Source organism: Eufriesea mexicana, unplaced genomic scaffold (assembly GCF_001483705.2).
Source record: "Eufriesea mexicana isolate 0111107269 unplaced genomic scaffold, ASM148370v2 scaffold1030, whole genome shotgun sequence".
NCBI lineage: Eukaryota > Metazoa > Arthropoda > Insecta > Hymenoptera > Apidae > Eufriesea > Eufriesea mexicana.
The window spans coordinates 742,288-755,562 of record NW_016909159.1 but is presented as its reverse complement, the minus strand read 5'-3'; the positions used below and the strand labels follow the sequence as shown (position 1 = coordinate 755,562).

The following is a 13,275-nucleotide window of genomic DNA, read 5'->3' as shown; positions in this document are numbered from 1 at the left end:
TTCAAAGAGATTTTGCCTTTCCGTTTCCTTGTGTCTGAAATGTTCGCAGAATACAGACCTATTTTACATGGGGGGAAAAAAAAAAAAAAAAAAGAAAGAAAAGAAGAGAATTACAGGTATATGGTACTTAAATCTAGAACAACTGGAATTGGTATTTTGTAATGCATAACAGAATGTATAAATAACATAAGAGAAATATCTTACAAAATCTTATGTAAGAAACACGATAAAATCGCGACAATATAAACATTATCGAAGAATAAATTTTCTACATAGAGAGAAAAATATACATTCGTATTCAGTACAAAGTAATTGTTTCGCGCCTACTTATGATTGAGGTTCTAAATGAATTGTAAACTAAACAAAACTAATGAAAGAACGTAGAATAATTTGTCATAAAACTGACTTTATCTTTAGAAAGGCAAAGTCTTATAAAACGTACGTGTTACTTATATAATGCTCATTGATCGGCGGTAGCGTTTTCTAGTATTAGTTATAACAACAGGAACCGATACAGGAGCGGGAGGAGTTACAGGAGTAACAGGAGTTATCGGTGTAAGAGGAGTTAAAGGAGTTTCAGCCATTTGGGCTGAAGAGGGGGGCCTGAGCTACCAAATATAGTTCTCGGTTTGTGGGGCCCGCATTACTCCCACACCTCCACCGAGTCTTCTGTAATTCATACAACCACACAGTTTCCATTGATTTTGTTCCGAATCGTACACTTCAATTGTTTTTAAATAGGCAGTTCCATCAAATCCACCCACTGCATACAGTAAACCATTCACTACCGCTAAACCCACCTGTGGATATAAGAAACAAAAAAACACTTCTATTAACAAGGAGAAAGTTATAATTAAATTTGTCTAAAAATAATGTCATAAAACTTTAATAATATTTGTCTTAAAAACCGTAGTCATTTATTTTCAAAAAAGAAAGAAAAGTTTCTTAAATAGTTAATAAAATTTTATTTTTGTGTCTAAGATGTAAAGAGAAAAATAAGGTTACTTACTCCACTTCTTCTCGATGTCATAGCAACTATTGGACTCCAAGAATTTGTATGAGGGTTATACCGTTCTGCACTCGAGAGTTCCATGCAGTCATCTCGTCCTCCAACGGCATAAATTAAATTATTAAATACCGCACAGCCTAGATGCTTACGTCTCGTAGACATAGGCGATACTTGAGACCATTTATTTTGCCTCGGATCATATCTTTCTACTGTATTTAAAGGCGACTGACCATCAGACCCGCCGATGGCATATAAATAACCGCCTAGTACAGCAACAGCTACTCCAAGTCTTCTAGTGTTCATTGGTGAAACCTTAGACCATTTATTTTCCTTAGGATCATACCTGAACATAACAAATGTTTGGTTCATTTTCTATGTACAATACAGTGCTTTGGTATTATTCTAGAATACAACGCTTTTGATGTGCTAGAGGCAAATCTTTTCTATTTTTACCGATTTCTTATACTTAAGTATTACATATTCATTACATTTTTAGCTAAAAATATTTTATTTAGACATAGAAATAATTTATACTTATCAAATAAAAAGATACTTATTTTCATTTTTTATGGAACTCATTATATTATAATAGTGTAAAAAATACTGCTTTTTATAAATAAATGAAACATGATATATAGCTACTGAAACATATACTTTGCACGTTATAATGTTAAATATAATGCAAAAATGTTAATTAATATTATATAATACATTTATAAATATGCACTAGCGAATATATGAATTTCTTTAATTTTGTATCATTTCCCATATTTAATAAAGATATATGAAAGTAGATCAAGTGAGTAAAAGCTTATGAATAATATTCCATCATATCATTTAGTTATCATATTATCTCTCATTCCTTTATTGTAGTTTATAAAGAATGAAAGAGATAGTATTATAAGATATATTATAAGAAGACAGTCATATTTTTTATTCCTATATATACAATGTGAAAGTAAAAATCCTTCCTATGATTTATTGCTAGTAAAATAATTTTGAATAACTACTATAGAAGAATAAAATTTATATAAAATCAAACGATTTACCTTTCAACGTGATTTAAACATTGGACGCCATCCTGGCCACCTACCGCGTAAAGAAAGCCATCCAGTACCGCTACACCTACGCTAGTTCGACACGATGTGGTAGGTGCAACGTCGCAGGACCACTGATTCGTTTGTGGATCGTATCGTTCGATGCTATTTAAATAGCTTTGTCCATCGTGACCGCCTACTGCATATAATAAATCGTTCAGTACAGCTACTCCGACACCACATCTTCGTTTACTCATCGGTGCAACCATCTTCCAATCCGCAGTATTAGGATCAAATCTTTCCACACTAGCGATCGCATCACCAGAACACCATCCTCCGACAGCAAATAGAACTTCACCGCGTCTGGTCGGTTTTCTGGGTCGTGTTCTAGGTCCTTGCATCAACGGTCTTTCTTGTGGAAGCAATAAGTAATTTTTCGCTTCGTCTACTAAGTCTCTACACGCGTCATCAGATCGAACTAAAAGGTCAGAGCCTACGGTTCCAACTAAAAATTTTGGACTAAGGAGGGGTAGTCGTACATGCTGAAGAACTTGCGCCAAATGTTGCCTTCTCTCAGTAACGTTGTACTTAACCCAATTCATAACTGCACTAAATACCTGTTCTTCAGTTCGGACATTTAATTCGTCTGATGAAATAATATCCACTAATTGGCCAACAGGTAATAAAAGAAATTCTTCGCTTTCCATTACCTAATTAGACATAAAAATATAAACGTTTATATGAAAACTATTACTTCCAATTACATTATTCGATACGTATCGGAAGAATAAAGAATACATACTTCTTGAAAATTGTGTTGCGTGAACTTATCTGCGATCCGTAAAAGTTCACGACAAGAATGAGTATCTGCAAACGCTCGTATACCTAGACAATTAGACGGGTCTAGCTGGCGCTTGAGAAACTCGCAACATATATCTTGAATTTCTGCTAGTTGGAGAAGGCACGCTGCTGGAAGGAGAGTTTGAACATTCGCTTCCTCGACGATGATGTGAGAAGTGTAACAGAAGTCTATCAATAATTCCATCGCCATTTCGTCTATATCACGGATCGTGACTTCAGTTTGTCGAGATTCCGCCAGCTCCCCAGTAAACATCGCTCTGTATAAAGCATAATCTTTGCTATTAAATTAATTTAGATGACCTTATCTAGCATTTAATTATAATTACTGTATCTTACCGGAAGTACGGACTACACGCCGATAAAATAACGCGGTGTGCAAATATCTTTCTGGACCCAACATTGAGAACAACATCGCACAGTTCTCGATGACGACGAAGAACATTGAGTTCCGTGAGCGTAGCACGAGGATGCTTTTCTGAGGTATGGCTGAGGCGGGCTGGGGAAGGTGCGCGTTCTACGACCATTTCACCCATCCTCTGCGAGGATAGGGCGCCCGCGGCCGCTCTCCCCGAGGCGCCCCTAGACCCCCCTAGCTGGAGGCGCAGCGGGGGTGACGCCCAACCCCACACCGAGTCTATCTGCAACACCATTCACCAACCACCACGACTCTCGAACGTGCCCGCACCAGGCCCCCTGATCTTCTCAAATCCCTGAAATCAGAACATTCTTTTTTTATCCATTTGACAGTTTAACTGACTTTAAATATCCAAAGCGCTGAGTGTTAAAGAATAAATTTGATGAAAAGTGTATGATTTTGAGGAATTATTGTATAACGAAAGTATTATTTTCCTAGATGAAGGGATCGGAGAGTTATTTATAAGTTGATAATTATAGTTTTAGGTGGGTTACTATATTTTGTTTCTTTCTGAAGTAAGTATATTATATTCAGAGGATCTATCCTACATTACAAAAATATGATATAAATATTTCAATTTATTATAAAATATTAAAATCATTTAATATAATTATTGTACTTCAAATATGTTACATCAATTCAAACACAATGTATGTATACATTAAATAATATTATATTCATATTTTTGATAATTTGAATATGTTACATCAATTAAAGAGCAATGTATGTGTACAATAAATAACATTACATCTATATTTTTGATATTCATTACCATTTTTTATACAATTTTGTGTTAATATATTTATAGAAGAAGAGGAAAATACAAATAAATTATAGATTTACTTTATCTAAATATAATAACCCAAAATCAGCACTTTTCTTAACAATAATAATGTTACAAGTGACTTTGTTACGCAGTTATGCATTACGATTGGTTTTTACATAAACTTGGCAACATTGAATGAAGCTAAACTATGTGTTTAAAGCACCGAAGTTACAGAAAGTACAGAATGCATAGTTAAACAGCGATATATAAATGGAGATACAATTCATTCTTCAATAAAGTTGAATAATAATTTGAATTTACATATATATTTTAAAAGAAATATATATGGAAAATAGAAATGTGTTTCTTAGTACTTTGACTATTAATGAATTAAAAAAAATTGCAAACTAATATAAATAGTTTGTGAAAAATCAGAGGCTGTTATAATGCTTGTAACAGTTTCCTTGATTAATTGTAACATAACAATAACACAATGGTTGTGACAATAAAATATTTTTCGACAGATTTTATAACAAAAGCATGAAATTATTCCTAAAAACCGCAGTAAATAAAAGAGTTGTTATTTATAATCATTTATAATTAATTCATAATAAAATCTTCTTTTACTATAGATGAATATTATTCATATATTCTAAGTTTTATTAAAAATACTTTTATTAGGCTATATATTGCATAAATATTATGAATTGTGATATGTAGTAAGAAATAAAGTCTGTAGATGTTTTGTGTAGCATTTAAAATCTAATTTTATTAGCCAATCATTTTGTAGAGGCAAAACACGCATCATTTTTAAAATAATTATTTTTAACTTAAAAGAAACAATTACATGCTGTTTAAGTTTATAATATATAAACTAATTTGATAACAATTTTTTAAAATTAAACTTCAAAATAAATTGTTCTTTGTATATTCATTATTAGGTTACAAATTTTATTAAATATATAACCATTAAATCATAATATTGTTTTATATATTGACACATATTGTCAAATTTTTGGTACAAATTGATTTTTAAGTTCAGAAAGCACATGAATTACATTGACATAAAGATAATCCAATAAGATTTTAACATAAAGATACATTTTTTAAACTTGAACACTGAAATGCAACCATTACAAAAAATGAACTTTAAGTGAAGATCAAAATAATTGAATCTCTCGAGCGTAGGAAACAAATAATTGCTAATATTATTGCAATATAATTTTAATACACAAAATCAAAAAAGTACTGAAAATGTGAATAATTAAGAACATATTTATACATGTTGAACAAATAACTTTCGTTTTAAATAATATTTTCGTTTTCTATATATTTATTTTAATGATGGATCGTGTAAAAGTGTTTTCGAGGAATTCGACAACTCATAGGCGTGAGAAAGTGATAGTACAAACAGAGTTGACACTCACTGTATGATGGATATGAAGATTTCTGACGTTCGATTAAGAAACTCAATTGAATTTCTACACAATTTGGGTAGTTTCCCAGCTAATAAGCGATAAACAAAAATTTGATCACCGTTCCAGCTTCGTTTTTTCACGATACGGTTAAAACAATAGCATGATGTTGGTGTTTAAAAACTGAGCCACGTTAAAAATGCAATTCACCAAATTTTCGTAGAAGATATCATGAAGGTACTTTCATTTTGATATCTCTGCTTATGATGCATAATGCACCAAATACCGATTCCTTCGTTTCTGAACCGAATCCCCAGGGTTACGCTCGCGTTGTGCCAATTGTGTCAATCTACCTTTGCTTTCCATTCAGAACTAACAGATGGAGGCACTACGTTGTTAGAGTTACTGCAACTGCATTTACACTTTCCCTTTCCAACAACAGATGGCGAATCTACAGTCATTTTTATTCACATTCTTTCAATTTCATCAAAGAAAACTTTCATTTCCTGTCGAATAATTCAATATTGTAAGAAAATTTTTAGTAGATAACATACATGTTTATATTATGCATATGATAAATTCAAGTTATTATATATAGAGTACAACTCCTTACTTAATATAGTTTAATAATGAAATAATTATATGTTACTATCTATGACACAATTTGTACTTTTATCCAAAAGGTTAGTTTATAATAGAAATTATTTTTTAAATAGCATTATATTGAATATTATATTTATTATATCTATTATAGGATATTCATAAATAAAGAATTGTTCATTCTTATTTCTTATTTCAAAACAATTTTAGATTGGTAGAAAATTAAATTAATTTACTAATTAAACATTAAAATTATTTGTATTTTACGAAATATCGTTAATAATATATTTAAAAATATTATATTCTTGAAATTTGATAGTTTCATATTATTTCGATAACTTTTATTATTTATATTTTATTATGTATTATAATATAATTCATTTGCTTCTTTTATTGTAAATTATCTCAGTAAATACACTAAATATTGTGATGTATAATTACATTATATATTTTATATATTATATATCTGTATATATAATACAATTCTTATATATGTAAAATGTATATATGAGGATTATATATATATATATGTATACAAGAATTTTGTATATATTTATATTTATTATATATACCTATACACAACGCACACACACACGCGGCCGCGCATATATACACTAAAGTGTATTTGCATACACATATTCCATATAATATAAAATTATTTTTAGTTTTACTTATATTTTATGATACAGTTTATATTATACCATAATTAATTACACAAGTTCATATGTTTATAAACATGTCAATAAAAATTGCTTCGATCTATGAACATATCAAGGAATTTCTATCGGTTCTAAAAATCCCGTATTGGAGGGGTTAAATCGTTATTTATTGTTATGTATATGTTAAATGTATTTTTTTTAATGAGAATATATATTTTCATTATTGTCAGTTTATAATGCATTTTAAAACTCTTTCCTCTTGGCTTTGTATCGGAATTTTATTTAATTTTATTTAATTTCCAATTCAATTTTAAAGATCATCTCAACTTTGTTCATATCACATTTTTTAACACTTAATATTTTAAAATTTATCTGTGGTATTTGGTGGGGGCTGGGGCGTAGGATTTGAACTTGATCATTTTTTTTGAAAGTCCAATTCGATTAAAGTCTGAACAAAATTTTCGAGTAAATTTTTATTGATCATACTTAAATGAAATGCAAATAAAAATGTAATAAACAAACCGCAGTTTCAAATTCTGGAAGGTTAAAATTTTCTTTGGTTTCGTGAGTTTTCAAAGTTTCGATGCTTTGAGATCTTGAATTCAACCCATATGAATTACTATGGTTAGTGCACGTTATCGAAAGCCTCTGAAGACAAATAATAAATTAGTGATAATAAAAACACATTTTATTAGAAGGAAAAAAAAATATATACATTAATATCAAAAAGAATTTACTAAACGAAATATTTGAACTTTTTTTGAAATTAATTTCCGTTTATCGAATCGCATATTTCTTATACGAAAAATATTTTCTCTTTTCACTATTTATAAAAATATATTTATTATATTCTAGCTAGATATAACTATATATCTTCGATATAATCTTCGGTGTCTCGAAACGGAGAATCACAGTTTCCGTGTTCACATGTGATAAATAATCGAATACAGTATCATGGTTGTTGAATCGTGAAAGCCGGCTGTATTTCGCGAACATCGGTTTTATTAAGCCAGTGTTAATAAAATAGCATGTCGATCGCAGCGCTCGGAAGCGAAAGCGGAAAGAGACCGTCGCGTGTCCATGGATATTCCCGCTTCCGAGAACATGGGTTCTCATTTTCTCCCGCGAGATTATTCAATCATCACAAGCGGGACAAACGGGCCGTATACACCATCGCCATGGCTGCGCGGATCACCTTATTAAGATTACAAGGGCTGGTGGTTCGACCAGAAATCTAGGTCACCCGTAATAAGACGTAACCGATTTTTATTGGCACCTGCCATCCAAACTCACGACGATCCGCTTTAATCGTTTTATCGCATCGCGCGCCTGCTATTTCTGCAGCTTGCACACGAGCACGCTGCGTTCACGGAAGTTCCACCAGTTTTATTGTACCAAACAAGCTGTTCTCGTTTCACGGAGAACTGTATTGCACATTTAATTATTGAGATTATCAGCGGATGGTTACCTAAAGCAGGCTTACCTTTGATTTATCGGTAATATTCGAGGACCACACATGGTGATTCATTTTCTATTTATTTCCTGTTATATCAGTGGACAAATCGCTTGTATTATGTTCTCTTTTGGAATTGGGAATTTTAAGATAATCATATCAATATTACTATTATTATATTAATATCAATTCTCTGTATGACTGACTGCCAAATCGTATACATCGGTCGATAAGTAAGTTACACTCGCCCTCTAACCTTCATTTTAGTAGAGGTATGTATGTCTTTGCTACTAGGTGGCTACCCAAATGCAATATTGTTGCGATATATAGTCAGTTATAACTCGATTGCGTCAGTCAATCGTATGTTACGGAATATCAAGCATGAAACATCGTGTAACAAGTGTGTTTAAATTTGAAATTTATATGGATATATGATTTTTACAAGTATTATTTTCTGCTAGTTTATTTTGCAGTCTGGACCTTTTGCCATAAGAATTCGATACATCTGGTTAAATGAAAAAAAATGTGACTGAGAATTATTTCGCTACGAATAACAATGTGAAGCACGCAACTTCAAAATGATGCCAGAGAATTAGCTTAGAATTTTTCAAGACACATTCCTAGATCAATTCCCTCTTGTGACAAATATCTTTTGACTGTCTGTACTGACAAGTGTTTTAGAAATTATATTGAAAAATAGTAACTGAATGTAAGTTTCTGTTAAGAATAAAAAATATCTTCCTTATTTGTATTATTTAACATATTTATTAATTGTCCTAGATAATGTGTATTTCAACAATTTCCTATGATGATGAATGCCGAATTGTGAATTATGAAGTCCGACTATTTTGACCACTAAGTCTATTTTATGCGATTTGAAAGGTTATTTCGATCGACTGATACTGAAGTTAATTTAGAAAAATTAATTTTCACGTGTTTGGGAGACATTAATCAATGTCAACTATGATTTTAGACAAAATTTAAGGAATGTTTAGTCTTCTAATTGCTTTTTAGGTGGAGTACTCGAAAATGGACATGTACATATAGAGTAACGCGAATATTTTTATGAAGTGTAGTGTGTTTCGAAAAAATATTATTTGATTCACTGTCTTATTTCACCCTTGATGTATCTAAAATCTTTACTTTTAGGTTTTCAGTGGCATATACTGTCATTTTGTGCAGAACTGAGTAGGTAGGACTTGGAAGAAATGCAAGTGTGATTGGTCATAGTATAATAGGTGTAATGTATTATATATGTATATTCTTATATATTTGCAATATAGTTATTTAATTTAATAATTTTAATTTAAATATTTAATAATTTTTAAGTATGTTTTATTTTAAAATATCTAAGGATATAAGTTTTTCAGAAGTAGGTAAAGAATTTAAAAAATTTTAAAGAATCAATGCTTAATCTTATGTCAGTCAAATCCTTTTGAAATGTTTAATAATGATTGATATTATGTTGCATTTTAAAATTCAATGTTTACTTTTGCAGCATATTATATATAGTATGCTACGTTATATTACATGTATAAATATTTGCTTCCAAAATAATTAATAATTTTTAAGTATTTGAGGAATCAATATACAGTATTTAGTTCAAGTTTAATTATTCAAATTACTGTAATTCAAATTATATAAAAAAACGGAACTTAACGTTATCGCAAAACAGGCTTTAAAGAATAATATATCATTATTTTATTATAAGTATTTAAGTGTTTGATCACTTTATAATCGTTTCAATATTACGTAAAAATACATTAGTAACAATCACTGATATAAGATTGATTACTTAGTTGTATTTAAATGCGGAATATTTTACTTGCTCAAGGTTTACCCACTTAACCGCAGAACAGGTGTCGCTTAAATACACATAATTATATAGTGTCCATCGTGGCAGTTGCAACGTTTCTTGAAAGTGCTTCCGATAAGTTGATAAAAAAAAAATATATCTATAAATTAAAACTTTGCCTGCTTTTAATGCACAATAAATTGTTAACAGTCGAATATGGTATTTCTTAAATCACCAATATAGGTTATTTCTTTTGTATAAAAGTAGCAGTTACTTTGACTCTTTTTCTATTAAAATTATATATACATTTTCAATGATGTTAAAAATAAAGGGTACATATATCAATTTATATAAAGTTTATTTTCATGAAATACAATGAAAAGAAAAATAGCTACGCAAAAGAATAAGTTCCGAGTTAGGTGTCGGGCACAAGATACATTCACACTACTGTGAATTCATAGTCGTCCACTGGTGACTACTACAACCTGATCTGAATTTTTCCTTTAATCGTGTTTGATTTATTATATAACTCATTACTTTTTAAAAAATATTTTTATGTATTCATTTAAATAATTTCTTCGGTTTATGGCAAATTAAAATTTTGCCGCTATAAATTAATTTTCAAAATGGCGCAGTTGAAAGTATAATTGCAGAGGTTATATTTATTTTTCAAATAAAATGCGCAAATTATTAAATGAAAGTTGTAGTGAAACAAGACATGATATTGAATATAAACATGTGTTTTAAGTTTTTAGGTCAAAGTTAATTTTTGAGACGATAAATCCTATGTCCTCCTCATAATCTTAATTTTATGTAACAGAAGAAAAAAGTTGAGCCTAAAAGCTGAAAAGTATGTTAAAACACTAGAAATAATAATGGCATTTATTGCAACAAGAAAATATAAAATAAAAAAGATACATCAATAAATTCAATGAATGTTTTAAATAATTTATTATATAACTAATTTAATATAAATAATTTTCTGCAGATATCAAATTCTTAAAATTTCGTTGATTAGTTAATTAATAAAGACAGCAGCTTTAATTACAATTTTCTTTTTTTGCAAGAAATATGCAGACATGAAAATGTTACATTATACTTAGTAATATAATTAAAAGAAAATGTATTTCATATTCGATAATATTTAACACAAATTTCTTATTTTTCTTTATAATTGTCTTTGTTTTGAACAAAAATTCTGGATTGCTTAATTGAGTACGACTACCTATTCCTTCTTTCCATACATTACATAAGTATCACATTACAAGATAAAAAAACATAAAATCGAGAAATAAATGAGAAATAAATTAAAAATATATATGTAATACCTACTATATTCCAATTCGATGTCAATTAATGGAATGTTTCTTTGGTAGTTTCAATGATTTGTGTTGGGTTCGACAACCAGGAGCTACATTTGGTTCTCCCTTTTAATACTTAAGTGATAAATCAGTTAAAGAAAGTCTAGACTGAAGATGCATTTTATCGAGCTCTGTCGACTCTCACTTTCTTTCTCATAATTCTTTTTCTACATCTTAAAATTACACGAAAGCGCGATGTATACGTTCTTATCGTATTACGGAATATATACGAGGAAAGTCATACAAAATTTACCAAGTCAGATATTTGTAATCGACCAATCGCATCAGGCAATGGTTGAGCACTTAAATGATTAAAATTAAATCATGTGTCAAGTATCAGTGAATGTAGGTCACGTTTATAATTCTTTTATTCTTTCTGAAATTAAGTTTTTAATATATTTATATTTTTATTTATTTTGTTTCTTTTTATTTATTGTCAGGTAAATACGAAGATTTTAAGTACTAATGAATAGTTACATATTTTTTTTAAGGTTAGTGCATTAGACTTAATTTTTCATTGATTAATATTTAAACGTCTTTTAGGAATAACAAAATTTTTACATTCTCGACTTCAGTATAAAAGCATAGGATCTGGGATGGGATATGAAAATAACATTCATATATCCGAGATTAAAAATAACAGCCAAATGTGAAAATTTTTATCGTAATATAGTAACAGTTGACAATGAAATAATTATTTAGTAATTATACAAAATTCTAGAACACCCTATAGAGTATCAAAAATGCTTGTGCATATATATCTGAAGCTGTATATACAAGATCGGTCGGTGATTATATGCATTAATTAAATTATTTGTAAGATGGACAAAATATTTCAAAGTCATTGAAATTAATGAAACGTGTCCCTTTTTCTGCATATATAAGTAACGTTTAAAGCTTTTAATTTCTCAATGATTTTCCAAATTTACTCTCTTAGTAATTACTCTCCTAATATAATATATTATAGTCAGGTATCCAATACTATCATTCTCACACTACTTTCTCATCTTATTTTTTCAGGATTCTATCCACGCCAATAACAACTTAACCTATTATAATACTTTGTATAGGTATATCAATGTAAAAAACATTCAATGCCCACAATCATACAGCTCTGAATTATTTATAAATATGAAAATCGTTTGTGATTTAAAGTTTCAATTAACAATAAAACAGTAATTTTCAAAACTTTTATAGTAATAAACATAATAATGACATTTTAGTGATTTTTTAAAATTTACTTTAGTTTGCTATGACTAATCTCATACTCACGAACGAGGGTCTATATCGTTTGTACTTCGTGGTCACTTTGTAAACATTATATCAGTGAGTATCTAACATCAGCATTCTCGCATTATTTTCTCATCTTTCTTATCTTTCTCAAATTACTGTGAATACTTATAACAGCTTAACCTATTATAATACTCTGTACAGATATATCGATATGAGAAACATTCAATGCCATAGAACAATATCATATAGTTCTGAACTATTTGTAAACACGTGAGTTGCTTACAATCAAAAACTTCAATTTACAATAATTCAATAATTTTCAAAACTTTTATAATAATTAACATCCCAATGATTTTTTAGATTTACTTCAGTTTTCTGTGTTTAACCTCAAACTTGCGAGCGAGAGTCTACATTGTTTATAATTCATGGTCACGTTATAAATATGATATCAGTGAGTATCCAACACCATTATTCTCGCATTATTTTCTCATCTTTCTTATTTTTGTCAGGCTTCTGACGATGCCAATAACAATTTAACCTAATACGATACTCTTTATAGGCATGTTACTGTGAGAGATATTCAAGATCCTGCTACACAGCTTTGAATAACGTGTAACAAAGTTCGATCAAGGATTCATCTTACACGTTTGGCTCATAATGAAATCGCAGCA

The 13,275-nt window shown here is 29.6% G+C and overlaps 1 protein-coding gene across 1 annotated transcript; it reads right to left on the bottom strand.

The window, feature by feature from the left end:
• Positions 1 to 324: 324 nt before the first annotated feature.
• On the bottom strand, positions 325 to 5,673 carry dbo (Kelch-like protein diablo). Its single transcript, XM_017899972.1, has 6 exons — positions 5,516 to 5,673; positions 3,244 to 3,617; positions 2,849 to 3,164; positions 2,059 to 2,756; positions 1,010 to 1,352; positions 325 to 800 (listed from the first exon to the last, which is right to left on the bottom strand). The coding sequence occupies exons 2-6, from the start codon at positions 3,555 to 3,557 to the stop codon at positions 609 to 611; spliced, it is 1,863 nt and encodes a 620-aa protein (XP_017755461.1). The 5' UTR covers positions 3,558 to 3,617; positions 5,516 to 5,673; the 3' UTR covers positions 325 to 608.
• Positions 5,674 to 13,275: the final 7,602 nt, after the last annotated feature.